General features: G+C 38.4%; 2 protein-coding genes across 2 annotated transcripts; one reads left to right on the top strand and one right to left on the bottom strand.

The window, feature by feature from the left end:
- The first annotated feature begins 8168 nt into the window (after positions 1 to 8168).
- On the top strand, positions 8169 to 10965 carry LOC137739616 (DEAD-box ATP-dependent RNA helicase 35). Its single transcript, XM_068479246.1, has 3 exons — positions 8169 to 8307; positions 8523 to 9432; positions 9931 to 10965. Exons 2-3 carry the CDS (start codon positions 8534 to 8536, stop codon positions 10793 to 10795), a joined length of 1764 nt encoding a protein of 587 aa, XP_068335347.1. The 5' UTR covers positions 8169 to 8307; positions 8523 to 8533; the 3' UTR covers positions 10796 to 10965.
- A 3989-nt stretch (positions 10966 to 14954) lies between these two features.
- On the bottom strand, positions 14955 to 16790 carry LOC137740654 (uncharacterized). The gene is made up of 4 exons (XM_068480489.1): positions 16676 to 16790; positions 16460 to 16569; positions 15651 to 15725; positions 14955 to 15062 (listed from the first exon to the last, which is right to left on the bottom strand). Exons 1-4 carry the CDS (start codon positions 16788 to 16790, stop codon positions 14955 to 14957), a joined length of 408 nt encoding a protein of 135 aa, XP_068336590.1.
- Between the last annotated feature and the right edge of the window lie 427 nt (positions 16791 to 17217).

The raw sequence follows: 17217 nt of genomic DNA on the forward strand, positions 1-17217 counted from the left end.
ACTCTCCAATCTGCAACTATGGTTTGTTTTACTCATTTATGATCATCTATTTGATGTGTGGTTGTGATCAAGTACTCCTAATTTGCAACCTAGTTGTGTTGTTCAATTTAGATTACCAAATAAGAATCCATCAAGAACTAGAAAACTTCCAAGAACCAAAGAAATCACATGGTAGGATGTATGCATAGTAGTTTCTTCATTCATTCAAATGTCTACCAAGATTAAGCATGATCTATACTATAATGTTGATCAAATAATCTGTAAGAAACCATAATGGGGATCAAACATTAAGATAAACAAACAAATTGGACTATAAAATCAGTGAATGAAACAAGAAAACAGATTGATGAATCAAATACTAAATTAATAACATATAATAGTTTTGCAAGACTACCTTGAAATCCCCAACTATGAACTTAATTACACAACATGATTACATAATATATAAATATGAAGAACAACATAAGTGAAATTAAATTCATAGAAGAAACCCCTTTGAAGTAATTATGATGTTGAACTTCTTCAAGAACACGTGGTTGTGTGGTTTCTTCAATGGTAGCGGATGGTGAAGGGAAATAGGTTATGTTTCTAGAAGAAAGGCTAAAGAAAGAGAAGAGAGAGCTTTGGGCGACCCCAAGGGGGCTTTGTGAAAAAGTGATCTCAAACCCTAGTATTTATAGGCTAAATGGGGTTGTAGCTGATTGCAAGGTGATCCCAACCATTAAGCCAAAGTTTTGAATGTTTTTCCTTATTGGGCTCCTGCAAATCAGGCTAGATATTCCAATTCCTTTCCCATTCAGCTCTTGGTTTTCTGACAAGCCAGATTTGTCTTAGATTCTTTATTTGGGCTTCAAAACAGGCCACTAAACTTCTTTCCACATTTGAATAAGGGTCAACCCAAAAAATGGCATGTGTTTCACTTCTTTTGCCTTCAAATTGATCTTGAAGTACATGCAACTGCACATTAACACAAAATAAGGTAAAATGCAACCAGTTTAACTCAAAAACATCACAAAGGGGCTATAAATGGATGGTATAAATGCATGAAATATATGAGTTATCAGTGCACATTCTTATGGTCCAAGTATCGCATTATATGTGTTTATTTCCTTGAGTTCCACTGGTTGTCAAATGCACACTCTATGACAACCCGTCCCTAATTTCACGATTTTATAAATTTTAAAAGAGCGCTTTGACGAAAATGTCCCTGGAGGTGAGATCATTGACCATCATTTCATGACCCGTATGGGCTATTACTTTATTGTATTCTTAAAGTATTCGACGATACGAACACATAGGCGTAAGCAGAACTGAAATTGGAGTTACGACGAAGATTTTACAAACTACGGAGTGTGATGGGCGTTTTGGTAAATTCACATTACGGGAGATATTTTTTCTGTATTTTCATTGGTGACTTTAAGCTGTGTGCCACGTGGGGCCCACACCCTATACTTCTTCTTCTCTTCTGTGTCTCCCAATTTCGCGGTCTTTCACTCAATTATCACTCTCTCTCTTTACTCAACCAACCCTTTGTTGTGACTTCACCCCCTCACTCAAACTCTCTCATCTCTCACAACTCTCTCTAACTTAGGATCCTCTCTCCTTCTCAGTAAACTAAGACCCCACACCTCGTCGCTGCGGCAAACTCTATCACCTCCGTCGCACCATACCACCATCACCACTTCATTCATTTTCTCAAACCCATGCCACAATCCTTGAATCTTGATAGTGACAGAACATTGTACACGTTTTTCTTCTCCTGACGAATTCCGGCGAGTTCTCGTTGTCTTCGACGAAAGGTAAGGCCTAAAACAACATCAGGAAGTGTAACATCCCACATCGCCCAAGGGTGTGGATGATGTAACCCTTATATGTATATTCCAATCTCTACCTAGCACGAAGTCTTTTGGGAGCTCACTGGCTTCGGGTTCTGTAGGAACTCCGAAGTAAAACGAGTTTGTGCGACAGCAATCCCAAGATGGTTGACGCACTGGGAAGTTCTCGTGTGAGTTCCTAGAAACAAAACCGTGAGGGCGTGGTCGGGGCCAAAGAGGACAATATCGTGTTATGGTGGAGTCGAGCTCGGGATGTGGTAGGGGCCTGGGTCGAGATGTTATAATCTGGTATCAGAGCCAATCCCTGGCCGGATGTGTGCCGACGAAGACGTCGGGCCCCTAAGGGGGGTGGATTGTAACATCCCACATACCCAGGGGTGTGGATCCTATAAGCCTTATATGTATATTCCCATCTCTACCTAGCACGAGGCCTTTTGGGAGCTCACTGGCTTTGGGTTCCTTAGGAACTCCGAAGTTAAGTGAGTTCACACAAAAGCAATCCCAAGATAGGTGACCCACTGGGAAGTTCTCGTGCGAGTTCCTAGAAACAAAACCGTGAAGGTTTGGTCGGGGCCCAAAGTGGACAATATCGTGCTATGGTGGAGTCGAGCCCGAGATATGGTGGAGGCCCGAGCTGGGATGTGATAGGAAGTTTCCCAGATTTTTTCTGCGAACTCAAGAGACTTGCAGGTATTTTTTGGCCTACCCCAACCACAGTCGGGAGTTGTAATGGTATACTTTGATTCCTCATCTATTAAGCTTCAATTTGGTATATTAAGTTGCTAGGGTTGGTTCAGTTGTGCAGTCGATCGGAGTCGGTGAACTTTCGGCTTTCCTTTCGTAGAAACCAGTGGGCGGAGAAGATGTGAAAAAAAAAAGGCCTTAAGCCCAAGCCCGGCCCAGAACGTAATCCAAGCCTTTGGCCCATAAACTCTTAACCCAAGTTCGGCCCATTTTTGAAATGGGCTTAGAATGTTCTAGGAATATTCTTTGTGTTGACTTTTTTGGAATTCTCTCGGATACCCTTCTAGGCTAATCTTGACACCCCGAGTCCATTTTTGACATCCATTTAGTGAAATTTCAAAGTTTTAACAAAGTTGACCGTCAGGCCAGCTCGGTTAACGTTTTATGGTTGACCGTTAACTTTTCCGTTGGCTTTTTACAAAATTTACCGGGACCCTCCTTAGCTTATTTCAATGCTGATGCGGGATTTATACGCACACAAATTAAACCCTCTTTTCGTCAAATTGTAGTATATGTATAACTAGGGATCGTTCTGGACCGGGGATTAGAAGGGATTGTTAATCACTTGGATTTGACTCAAAAACGTAAAAACACAAAATAAAATACTATACTAGACTCAAATATTGCTAAACTAAACTTTAAAACACTAAAACAAACCAAAAGACTCAAACAGTACCCAAAGCACTCGAAACTGCCTAAAAAAACACTTTCTGAGCAGTTTTGAGCACCTTGAGTACTTTGGACGAATTTGGGAAACAAAATGAATCAAAAACACTTATAAACACAAACTAAATGTATTTCTAACTAATCTAACACTTTAAAAGAAATAGGGGATTGGTTTTGGATGAAATTAAAAACAAAACAAAAACTTGGAAACAAAACAGATTGTACAAACGAAATTGATGGAATAGAATGATGAAAAACTAGTTAGAGGGTTCCTTATCCACACGTGAACATAAGCATATAATTTGACTCCCAGTTATGACTTCAATAAACGATGAATGACAATGCTCCAAGTTAATTAGGTCCGCTTAAATTAACTTTCAGATTTCCCTAGATTCATTGGATTGGATGATTGCATACGACAATCCAAAGCATTCCTAATCAAAGTCCCTAACCATGGAATACGCATGATAGAGACATTTAACAAAGATCATTAAGTTCAACGGAAATCATAAACATCGACTAGGCATTCATAACTATGGAATACGCATGTTAATCCAGCCTAGGGTTTACTAAACACAATCGTGACTAGCAATCTTTACTACTCATGAATATAAGTTCATAACGATTAGGTGAAATTCCCTTATATCCTAGCATCAAGTTTAGGCATGCAAATTAAGTGTCGACCCTCAACCCACATACATAAACAAGTTCTTAATCAAAACAGAAAAGTAACCCACATCTAAAGTTCATGAATTCATAACTGGAGTAAATCAAATCATAACCAACATATGTTCATGGCTTCAAATTCGCCTCTAACTAAAAAGAAATTAGTTCCACATGTTTAACATAATTGAACAACAAGTTAAATTAAACATGAAAACAAAAACAAGAAAATAATGAACAAATTGATGGAATGGAATGAATGGAAAGTTAGCTACGGGGTTCATCTCCACATATGTTATACTTGCATAATAAAATGATTTCCAATTGCGTTTCAATAAATCATTAATTCTCAACTCCCCAAGTTAACCGTGATGCACTAATTAACCTTCAAATCTTCCTAACGTTATTGAATTGGATGATTGCATACGACAATCCAAAACATTCCCCACAAGTCCCCTACATGATTGCATAATAGAGATACAAGCAAGAATCATTACGCTCTATGAAAATTATAAGTGTTGACGAGGCATTTGTAACTATGAATGCATGATACTCTTGCCAAGAATTCATTTAACGCGATTGTTTATAAGCAACCTCCACTACTTGTGAATATAAGTTCGTAACTATTAGGTGAAACTCACTTATATTCTAGCGTCATATTCATGCATGAAAATTAAGTGTGCACTCTTAATAAACATACATAAATAAGTTATCAATCAAATAGTTAAACAAATTGAATCCACAACTTATGAAACGCAATTAGAAGTAATCAAATCAAAACGCAAGCATAAACATATACTTCGAATCCCCCCTAGCCAAGGGGGGTTTAGTTCCTTATGATACAAAACAAAGAGAATCAAAGAAACACCTAAACATTCCAACAACTCAAACTTGAATTGTATGAACGTTTAGGCCCTCTTCTCTTCCATGCCTCATTCGTACAAAACAAAGAGTATTGAAATTAAACATAGAAATCAAAGAAACACCTAAACATTCCAACAACTCAAACTTGAATTGTATGAACGTTTAGGCACTCTTATCTTCCTCTTCGTTGTAGCACAAGGTCTAAGGATAGTTTGATGGTGTGAATGGTTTGGGGAGTGGTGGAGGAATGGAAGAGGAGTTGTGGAGATGGAAGGATGGTGTTTGGATTGTAAGGGAGAGTCACGGCAAGGGTGGTTTATGGTCTACATTTCTGCAATGGATGAGTGAATATGGAAGAGTGTATGAATGAGTGAATTGAGGTGTGTATGAATGAGAATGCAAGGGTTTTTATAGGAGGAATGGAGGTGTATATGGTTGTTTGTTTAAGCATGCATGTGGATGGTTAATGATGAAAAATAGCTAGGAAAGCATGTGAAAGCTGGAATTGCATGTGTGTGCATGTGAAATCTGCCAAGATGGGGGAAAATATGGAAAATGGAAGTGTATGAATGTGCACGGCTAGGTGGAGTGTGTAAGGGAATATGTGGTGGATGATTAAAGTGCATGTGTTGGCTGAATTGTTTGTAGATGCATGTGCAATGATGGAATGACAATCTGAAATGGGATAGGAACCCACGGCAAGGATGAAGAAATGATTATGGATGCATGTGTTGAATGATTTCTTGGTGAGGGATGTGGAGTGGTTGAATGTGGTGCAATGATAATGTTTTGTGGCTGAATTGGTGGTGGAATTATGATGGGAGTGCATGTGATTAAAGAGTGGGAGTGCATGTGGGTGGAAATCTGAAAATGCAAAGGGAAAAGCTGGAAAGGGAGGGAACTCACGGCAAGGAAAGTTTCTTGATGGTTTTGGGGTTGTGATGCATGTGTATGCATGTGGATTAAAGGGGTGTGAATGCATGTGCAATTTGTAATGAAATGGGAAAGCATGGTTGAATGATTAAATGGCTGAAATGATTGTGTTTGTTTGAATGTGCATGTGATTAAATTAAAAGATGGAATACATGTGAAATGCAAGGTGAGATGCACGGATTAGAGAGGATGGGTGAGTGTGCATGTGGATTAATGAATGAATGGTGGTGTAATGATGAAGTGTGATGACTGAAAATGGCAAGGGAAGGCACGGCACAATGTTGTTTTGGTTCTTGAAATGCATGTGAATGCATGTGAGTGCAATATGAAAAGAATGACTAATTAATGTATGTAGGGTGCAGCTAGGTTGGAAAGGTGTGGATTGTGGCTGCAATTTAGGGAAAGGAAATAGGTTTAAAGCATAAATAAAAGGGCAAAGAGGCTGCAATGATGAAGACAAGCTGGAATTGATGTGGAAGGCATGGCAAAGGATGGTTTCTTGATGGTTTTGGGTTTGTGATGCATTGTTTGATTGGGCTAGAGGTTTTGCATGGCTCAAAGGTTTGTTTGATTGGGCTAGGCCCTTTGTTTTATGTCTCAAAGAGCATACAAGGCCTTCAAATTCGTCCATCATCTTAGCTCCATGGATAAGCTATCCAATCCATGCCCAAAAATGCTCCAAATAGCCTCAAAATGCACTTTCTTGCTCCCTAAGCCCTTAGAACCTGAAAACACACAAAAGAAGCATAAAGGACTAAAATAACTAGAGAAACATAACGTAAATGCACGAGAACAAGCCATTTAAGTCGCATGAATATGCTCCTATCAAATGCCCTGATTCCAAAGCCCCACTTCGTTTTTCCAAATTTAATTGCCTTAGTGGAGTTTTACTAATGGGTCCCAACATTATGCTTAGGTGCGATTACTATCAGAGACTCGGGCTTTACTAGCTCGAACGGATGTGACATCGCAAGTAATTGTGAGTGGGTTTTTTCTTTTATATAGTATATGTATACTTGTTAGTTTCCATTTATATATTTGGTAAAGAATTTTCTACGTTGCACCTAGATTAGGGTAACGTATATAAAAATTAACGTGTTGATGGAATCCTTGCAATTATATGATGTCCTACAGGGCACATAGGTATGCGTAGTAGTATGGATTCTTTAATGGTATTTACGGTTATGAATAGCATTTCACTAACTAGGGTTATTGAATTATCGATTTACCATTGCATGACTATATTTATGTTATTTGCTCATCGTTTGCTGCACCGGTGTTAGTACTCGCCTCAACCAAGGCCAATCTTTCATGTGTATGTGCACATCACACCGTACGCTCACTTTGGATCCATTGTAAGTGCCAGTCCTGTCCTAGATTGCTAAAGGCAATTAGGACTCATATTTATTGCGCATAGCGCTAGTCTTCGCGTGATTGTAGTATTAGAGCGTATATTTGTTGCACACAATCCTGTTCATGTCAGAATATTTCTGCATGAACTCGTGTGTCAGCATGTGTTGGAATAATGGCAGAGCTTTCGTGCCGACGAGGATTCTTGGCAAATGTTGGAATAGGAGATTACCCTTGATGGTATAATTCTCTTCTACTTTTACTGTACTTTACTTGTGCTCTGACATCATGTGTGAATTGGGTTCAATCCCGCTCACATGTGCACTCTTCCATTTAGGCACTTTAGGTTTAAAGTTATTTACATTTTCCACCTCACTACACTTTATGACTTCAACACCCTACGAGTGTTTGCTAGCACAACTCGATTCAGAGTCCAGTGGACATCCCGAGTCGGGATGTGACATGAACCGTGCAAGTGAAAGACCTAATTGAGAAATGCTCCCATGAAGTTGCACTAGGTGAAACTAGTTTGGTTTTCACCACTCATTTAGTAGCACCTGTATACAACTATTAAATTTAATTAACTATTTATATTTACGGTTCAGTTCTGAGTGGTTCTACTAACATGAAAATCGGAACCAAAACTGGAATGAAAGGTTCGCTTCAGTTCTTGAACCTACGTTGACTATTTTTTGTCAACATTGTTTTTTACTATTTATTTTGTTATGGTTCGATCCAGTTTCGCAATTCCACGGTTTTTATGCCCACCTTTAGTGTATCACATGCAACTAACATGACTCTTAAATTGGCTGAAAATTGAATAGAGTAGCTTCAAATCTAATACTAGGGATGTAATTGACATATTTTTATAATTCAAGATTAATTTTTCTGAAGGAAAAAAAAAAAAGTTTAGAGACCTGATTTTCACTCATGTGATAATTCAAAGACTAAATTAGAAGTTCATTTTAAGCCTTAATTCGGACATTAAACTTTTTGTGCGGTGTTAACGAATCGTGCACAATATTGTCAAGTCCTTCAATACCAACCGTACGATTTAATAAACGGTGGAGATAGGATGCAAACCAACCCTGTTTCAGCAAAATAAGAAAACCCCTCATTTGGATCTTCAAAGCTTCGACTCTGCATTCACCAAACCCGCTCTCATTTTTCGCGGACTCACCAAAACTCGAGCTAAACCGCGGGATATCGGCCGGGTGAGGCTCCCTATCGTTCTTCTTCTACTGCTGTAACTGTAAGTTTTCTGTCACCTTCTTCTTCTGCTGATGTAACCCTAATTTCTATGTTGCCCTCGCCATTTCATTAGTTTTGGTATTAAGATTGTTGAGTTGTTTGTTGTGTTGTTGTTGTTGGTTGTTTGTGTGTGTGTGTGTGTGTGTGTGTGTTTTTCTTTGCTTTCTTCAATTTAATACTATTCAATAATTGCTGTAGAATTTTGTTGGACTGCAGGAACTTGAACCATGGAAGAAGAAGATGATTATTCTGAGTATGTTCCAGTGGCGAAGCGACGAGCAATGGAGGCTCAGAAGATTCTTCAACGGAAGGGGAAGTCATCCGGACTTGAGGAAGAGTTGGAGAAATCAAAGCTTGCTGAAGCAAAACCTAGCCTTCTTGTAAAAGCATCACAGTTGAAGCGTGACGCTCCTGAGATTACTCCAACTGAGGAGATTTTGCAACAAGAGAAGGAAATGATCGAGCACTTATCAGATCGCAAAACCCTCATGTCAGTTCGTGAATTGGCAAAGGGAATCACTTACACGGAGCCTTTACTGACTGGTTGGAAGCCCCCATTGAATATAAGGCGGATGTCTAGCCAGCAATGTGATTTTATTCGAAGGCAGTGGCACATCATAGTTAGCGGTGATGATATTCCACCACCCATTAAGAATTTTAAGGATATGAGATTTCCTGAACCAATTCTGAAGATGTTGAAAACCAAGGGGATTGTTCAGCCAACCCCCATTCAGGTGCAAGGTCTTCCGGTGATTTTAACAGGGAGGGACATGATTGGTATTGCGTTTACAGGTTCAGGAAAGACATTGGTTTTTGTGTTGCCATTGATTATGATAGCATTGCAGGAGGAGATTATGATGCCAATTAATCAAGGTGAAGGGCCTTTTGGATTGATTATTTGCCCGTCAAGGGAGCTTGCAAGGCAGACTTATGAAGTGGTGGAAGAGTTTCTGCTTCCTATGAGAGAGGCTGGATATCCAGAAATAAGGCCTTTGCTTTGTATTGGTGGAGTGGATATGCGTTCGCAGTTGGAAATTGTGAAAAAAGGTGTCCATATAGTTGTTGCTACTCCTGGGAGGTTGAAGGATATGCTGGCAAAGAAAAAAATGAACCTCGATAGTTGCAGGTAAGGAATGCCATTATAAAAACTCTTAAAAAGTCATTATCTTGAGGTGTTCCGTCTGCAATTCTATAAATGTTACGTATAGCTACTAGAATAATGATATTGAACAAACACTGCTTTTTGCGGGGCACATAACTGGATCCCTAATGATTTGATCTAATTTTGACTCTGAATTTTTTGTAGTCCTTACCATGAAGCTCATACATTGATGCAATTGAATTATGAGGAGTTTAGTTTTCGAGTGATTACCCAATGATATTAAGAATGCTTATGTTATTGTTTGTGGTCCAGTAACAAGTGTTTGTGCATTTTCTTGCTTCTGCCTATACATTTATGTTTTGAACTTTCGATACAGTTGTGTAATTTGGCTGTTTTTACTTTTGAGGCATCCTAATTCCTAGGTTTAAATTAAGATTCTGGCTGTGAGCCCAATGCACACAATTTTTTTATTTGGAGAAACTTTTACTGGGCTTCGTAGACTTACACTACTTTTATTTGCAGATATTTAACTTTGGACGAGGCCGATAGATTGGTAGATTTGGGCTTTGAGGATGACATAAGAGAAGTTTTTGACCACTTTAAAGCTCAACGACAAACACTCCTATTTTCAGCCACCATGCCCGCAAAAATTCAGAACTTTGCTAGAAGTGCTTTAGTAAAGCCTGTAACGGTAAATGTGGGAAGAGCTGGAGCAGCAAATCTTGATGTGATTCAAGAGGTTGAGTATGTGAAGCAAGAGGCCAAGATCGTTTACCTTCTTGAATGTCTACAAAAGACCCCACCTCCTGTTCTAATATTTTGTGAAAACAAAGCTGATGTGGATGATATTCATGAGTATCTTCTGTTAAAAGGAGTGGAAGCAGTGGCCATACATGGAGGGAAGGATCAGGAAGAGAGAGAGTATGCCATTTCTTCTTTTAAGGCAGGGAAGAAAGATGTTTTGGTTGCCACTGATGTTGCCTCAAAGGGTTTGGATTTTCCTGACATTCAACATGTCATTAATTATGACATGCCACCAGAAATTGAAAACTACGTCCACAGGATTGGACGAACAGGAAGATGTGGCAAGACTGGAATAGCAACAACTTTTATAAACAAGAATCAAACAGAAACGACACTTCTTGATTTGAAACACCTCCTGCAAGAGGCAAAACAAAGGATTCCACCCGTTTTGGCTGAGCTTAATGATCCAATGGAAGATGTGGATGCAATTACAAATGCAAGCGGGGTCAAGGGTTGTGCTTACTGTGGCGGTCTTGGTCATCGTATCAAAGATTGCCCCAAACTAGAGCAACAGAAAAGCATGGCAATTGCCAGCTCTAGGAGGGATTATTTTGGATCCGGTGGTTACAGAGGGGAAATATAAGATTTATGTATACCTCCTTCACCATTCACTTTACAAGCTGAAACAGGTGAAACTTTGATCCTTTGTACTCTTTTTTGTTTATTTATGTACATGTACTTGAGCCTTTCCCTAGACATGAGGGGGAAATTTAATTTGATATTGGAAAGCATATCTATGAACACATTTTTGCATTTCTGTGAGCCTCTTTAATAGAAGAGTAAATGTTTAATATGCAGCTGTTAGAACAATTTAAATACAGATTATTATCTGTTTAATTATGATATAACAGTGAATTTATAGCCAAGAAAAACAGAATGGTTGTCTATAATAATAGAGAGGACATTTGAGCACGGTGGTTACAAATACCTTCTGGGATTACATATTGATGGAATCATCTATTTAGTTTATACAAGAGATGGATGTAGATCTTGGCGTAAAATATCTGACAAACTAGCTCCTATTCTTTCCTCCTGTTTGTCCATCAAATGCATCGAAATCAGTCAGCCAAACATTTCAGCATATGAGTTCTGAGAAATAATGAAATTTTGTTACAAACTTACAGTTAAAACCAAGAATGTATGTTATGTTATCAGGATTTTGCATAAATTTACCTGTGAAGAGTAGATACTCGTGTTTCCATCGACAGACTTGAGTTCTATTGCTGTGAAATATCTGGGCTCAATTTTTAGCATCCGAAACTGCTGACATTTCTCCTTCATCAACTTATTTCTTCTGCAACATCCAAAATTTCGTGCTTCATAGTTTCAGTTTCTTCTTCAAGAACCGTCGGTCGTCTAGTTCTTCGACTTCACCAGTGCACTCTACAGTCTTCCCCTTACCGGGGACATTGAGAACCTTGCCTCTTGAACAACCACCAAGCAGTAGCGTTTTCTTCTTTGCCTTTTCTGCACCCAAAGTCCTTGAATCCGGCAATGGTTTTTAACCACTTGACGGTCTCCAAATTGCACCGAGTCGATTTGTTGTGTTCCTTTCAAGTGCAAATATAAGAATAGTATAATAACACAAGTAAAGATGTTGAATCACAATGACTGATTAGAACTTTACAAATTACTAGCTTTATGAGAACCCTAACTAAACAATGAAAATGCAAACTGAATTTAGATTTTCCAATTGGAAACTAAAATAACTTAAAAATGCAAGAAAGATAAAAATAAATGATAGGTTGATTCAGAAAAAATGGGAATGGAACTAGGGATACTGATTTCACCATTACAAGTCAATTCCATGAAAATTAACGTATTCAACTCTCCAATCTGCAACTAGGGTTCGTTTTACTTATTTATGATCATCCATTTGATGTGTGCTTGTGACCAAGTACTCATAATCTGCAACCTAATTGTGATGTTCAACTTAGATTACCAAATAAGAATCCATTAAGAACAAGAAAACTTCAAAGAACCAAAGAAATCACATGACAGGATGTATGCATAGCAGTTTTTTCATTTATTCACATGTCTACCAAGATTAAGCATGATGTGTACTATAAAATCGGTGAATGAAACCCTAATGGTGATCAAATAATTCATAAGCAGCCCTAATGGTGATCAAACATTAAGGGCGCATTTACGTACCTATAATCGGAATCAAAATGTGGAATTGAATTACGATTATGGACTACTCCAGTGTTTACTAAATCTGGAAGAATTGAAAAAGTGGAGGGACCCACAAAAATTTTGGAATTCAGTTCCTTCTTTTGGAGGAATTGGACTCCTAAGATCTATGAGGTATTTCAATTCCGCCTGCTGTGGGGAATCTGGAATACAAATTTTCTTTCGCTTATATCCTCACTTTATTTTTAAAATTCTAGCACTACCCTTTGCATTAACATAGAAGATCCACCTGCTGTTGTCCAACGATAATGTCCACTGCTACTCCCTCCTCCAACATTGCAACCACCCATGCCCAGGGACGCAACCCAAACCCACTACTCCCACTTTCTGCCATATCTCTATGTTTCCCCAGGAAAATTTTGAAATCAAAATGCGCAGGGTTAGAGAGAGAGAGAGAGAGAGAGAGAGAGAGAGAGAGAGAGAGAGAGAGAGAGTAGGAAGAAGAGAAAGAAGGAATGAGGGACTTACAGTGGAGTTTATTTGACATCAAATGCTCAAGACTTGAAATAAATAACTTGAATTATAATGGAATGGTTTGAGATAGTGAGAGGTGGCGGTGAGGAGTGAGCTTTTCGGGAAGAGAAAGATAAGATTGGTTTGGGGTTGAGTTATTTTTTGTTTAAATAAATATATATTCATTGGTGCAGCATCAGTAGGTGCATCATCAGTATATATGCAAATCATGGTGGCTTACACTATCTTGGCTAGCATTAATACATATTTGATTTGGGATAAGGGCATTTTAGTAATCATAATGGTTTATATTCCGATTCTGCTGAATTAGTAAACAGCTTTATGAAATTCTATTCCGATTCCAGAACATTTAAGTAAACAATTTCAACAGGAATCCGATTTTGACTTCTCCTCATTCCAACTCCTCCTCAATTCAATTCCTCCTCTTTTCATTACGGTTACGTAAACGTGCTATAAGATTAACAAACAAATTATACTATAAGATCAATGAATGAAACAAGAACACAGATTGGTAATTTGAATACTTTAACTTAATAACATGAAGTAGGTTTGCAAGGCTGCATCGAATTCCCCAGCTATGAACTTAATTATACAACATGATTACAAAATATATAAATATCAAGAACAACATGAGTGAAATTAAAGTTCATAGAAGAAACCCCTTGAAGCAATTCTGATGTGAAAATCCTTCAAGAACAGCGTAACTGCATGGTTTCTTCAGTGGCAGCGGATGGCGAAAGGAAATAGGATTTTTGTTTCTGGAAGGCCAAAGAAAGATAAGAGAGAGACCTCTGGGCGACCCCCAAGGGGGCTTGTGTAAAAGTGATTTGAAATCCTAGTATTTATATGCTAAATGGGGCTGCAAGATATTCCAAAGTGATCCCAGCAACTTAGCCTTTATTTTGCAAATTTTTGCCTTATTTGCCACCTCCAAATTAGGCTAGATATCCCAATTCCTTTCCCATTTTGTTCCTAGTCTTCTAACAAGCCAGATTCGTTGTGGATTCTTTATTTGGGCTTCAAAACAGGCCGTTAAACTTCTTTCCATGTTTGAATATGGGTCAACCCTAAAAATGGTGTGTTTCACTTCTTTTGTCCTCAAATTGATCCTAAACACATGTAACTGCATACTGATACAAAATAGGGTGAAATGCAACCAGTTTAACTCAAAAACATCACAAAGAAACTAGAAATGAATGGTATAAATGCATAAAATATATGAGTTGTTGCGATTCTCTTTTCTTTCCTATCCTTTGGTGCATTAGTGTAGAACCATTGTCAATTCCTTCCTCACTAGTGCTTGCTCTTGCACACTTGATTCTTGAAAGCTCCTTCGGCGTAACAATTTCCATTGCGTAAATTACTTGAGGTAATCTCAGAATAATGCTTTCCTTGGAATTATTAGAATTTGTCAATAATATCAGGGCTTTCGATTTCTGACCACATTCTCCATAGGGCTCTCTTATCTCGTCCTTCTCTGAGCTCGGGTTATGGAAAGGAGAAGAAAGTGAATTTTTTTTTTTTTTTGGGGGGGGGGGGGGGGGGGAGGTGTTGGTTAAAGAAGATGCTTTTGTTTCACTTGTGAGAAAGATGGCGGTGTTTGAAGTGTTTTATGGCCTATCGATGCTTACGTGAGAATTGCAATACAGCGAGGGAGGAAGTTGCAAAGCAGTTGCAGAGTGTCCTTTTCTCTAAATTTGCCGTCCATTCTTATTGGGAGGAAATTTCAGCAAAATCCAAGCGTAAGTTCTAAAGCAGAGGCTGCCCTTTGGTTTTGTTATGCTCAATTTTCTAGTGAAGTATCAACATTCGAATTTGAAATCAAATCAATTTATGTTTGAGGTCTCATCGTCATCACTTGTTAAGCGTGCAAATGTGGTACCTGTTTCTATTATGATCGATCCATCTGGGGCAACTGGTTGTCGTTTTGAGATTGCAAAGCATTGATTAAGGAGAAGTCAAAGCTCCATGACGACAATGTTTCTACTCTATGTTTTATTGAATTTTGAAACAGGGAATAAGAAGTTGATCGACTTTCTTCTAATTTGTGGAGCAGGGAAAGTCTACCCTCCACTTCAAACTTCACCTTCAATTGGTACAACAAGAGGAAAATCGAACCATGAGAAAACCACTAAGTCGATTGGCACTTCCAACTGCATTTTTAGACCACAACTACCAAGAACCTGCATCAGATACAAACAAGTAACCAAACACGTTAAACGCCTAATGAAAATTTCTAAAGTTAACATAAATGCAGACTCTTACGGACGATCCCTGCTCTGTATCATAAATGAGCACAGGGTTTAGCATGTAAAAGGTACGGCTGAAAACTATCTTCAACTTTACAATGTAGGCGTCCGTAACATGTTTGATCCAAAAACATAAGAATTTCTACGATATGTTACATCCACGGTTACTTAGCTAGCGGCCTACTGTCTGGGCATCTGTAATGCAATATTTTTTATACTTTCGTAATCAGATAAACGACTTTCAAACAATTCAAGGGAAAACGTTCAGGATAAGCCGAAGATGCTTGAACTGGAAAAGTTGTCTGAGAGTTGCACTGATGCTTCGAAAGGTATCATATGTCCTCCGTAGTGTTTGACGGGCGAAAAATATTACATAAACAACAATTATATCAAGTCTGCCATCATTAAAATCCTAACGAAGTCCTGAGAAAGATATAAGGCAGCAAGCGTACACGCGGTCTAGCCCCTTCTCAATATGATAATTCTTTCACAGGAAACATATGACAGTAAAATATAGAATACCTTAACGAAGTCATCTGATATCAAAGAAGATTCCGTTGTATAACCTGCTTCTTGCAAGACTTGGGCCAACACATTCTGCATTTGAAGGACCGAAGTGAACATAGAACACAAGGGAAGTTAATGATTTGCTCCTGCACAACATTTCAACGAAGTGCTACAATCATAAGGTTAGATATGGATGACAAATACAACAACAAAGCCTTATCCCACTAAGTGGGGTCGACTGTATGAATCCTAGAACGTCATTGCGTTTGGTTTTGTGCCATGTCTTCTGTTAGATCCAACTAGTCCAAATCTTTTCTTAGTCTCTTTCCAAGTCTTCCTAAGTTTTCCTCTACCCCTTTGGCCTTGGGCGTCTGTCTCGTACTCGCATTTGTCATTGGAGCATTTGTAGGTCTTTGTTTCACATGTCCAAACCACCTTAACCAATTCTCTCTCATCTTATCTTCAATTTCGGCTACTCCTATTTTGCCTCGGATTCCTCATTGCTAATCTTGTCCTTTCTTGTGTGTCCATAAATCCAACGAAGCATTCTCATTTCCGTTACACTCATTTTGTGTACATGTTGCTTCACCGCCCAACATTCCATGCCATAAAGCATTGCCGACCTTATTGTCATCCTATAAAATTTTCCCTTGAGCTTTAGTGGCATACGTCGGTTGCACAACACACCCGATGCACTCTTCCATTTCATCCATCGAGCTTGCATTCTATGACTGAGGTCTCCATCCAATTCTCTATTCTTTTAAATCATTAACCCTTCTCCTGCGATGCTATTACTAAATGAACGGGTAAAAACATGATTTTACCTCTCTTTTCTCGTCAAAAAGGAATGAACCCGACAAATCACGCAGCACTTCTAATACATCATTGAAGGACACCTTTCCATTACAGTCTGAGTCATATAACCTGAAAATAACTGAAAAAAGAGACAATGTTAGTGTTAATGCACCACGCAAAAATGTTCATTTCCGTAGGGTGCAGGTTTTCCCTAATTGCCATGAATTCAAGAAAAGTATACGAACCTGTCGCACAGTTGCATATCAATGCATCCACAAACGCGCGTGCAGTGTTCAAATACCCATTTGAATAATTAACAACATCGATAATGTACACAGAAATACAAGTAGTCACTAACATTGCCCAATCCTGTTGAACTCAAAACAAACCGAAAAAGAAGCTGTTCAACATGAAACATCACCACCTCTTCTTAGTGTAGATAATATCGTTTGTTTAAAATAAAATATAAAATAAAATAAAATAAGTAAACTAGAAAGTGAACACCTATCGTTTTTTTTTTTTTTTTTTTATTAGACTAAACTAGACGGTGAGTACATAGACTAACACTAGCGAGTGCTATGTATTATCTATCCTTCACGTATTATATTTCTGAGGTATGTTCCCTTAAGAGAGCGATTCTAATTTTTTTACAGGAAATTGAGACTAGTTGTGGTTCACTCCATGTTCTTTTACGATCTATACCGCCTGACCGTATTTACAAAATAATATGTAGGTCAATTCTTTGCGCACGATTAGATACCTCACTCATATTTGATTAGTCTAATCT

Source organism: Pyrus communis, chromosome 7 (assembly GCF_963583255.1).
Source record: "Pyrus communis chromosome 7, drPyrComm1.1, whole genome shotgun sequence".
Lineage (NCBI taxonomy): Eukaryota > Viridiplantae > Streptophyta > Magnoliopsida > Rosales > Rosaceae > Pyrus > Pyrus communis.

Coding starts and splice junctions, on each gene's coding strand:
- LOC137740654 (XM_068480489.1), bottom strand. CDS start 16,790: ATGTTAGTGACTACTTGTATTTCTGTGTACATTATCGATGTTGTTAAT. Junction 16,570..16,675: donor GATATGCAACTGTGCGACAG/GTTCGTATACTT, acceptor CTCTTTTTTCAG/TTATTTTCAGGTTATATGAC. Junction 15,726..16,459: donor TTTTTGACGAGAAAAGAGAG/GTAAAATCATGT, acceptor CTTCAAATGCAG/AATGTGTTGGCCCAAGTCTT.
- LOC137739616 (XM_068479246.1), top strand. CDS start 8,534: ATGGAAGAAGAAGATGATTATTCTGAGTATGTTCCAGTGGCGAAGCGA. Junction 9,433..9,930: donor ATGAACCTCGATAGTTGCAG/GTAAGGAATGCC, acceptor TTTTATTTGCAG/ATATTTAACTTTGGACGAGG.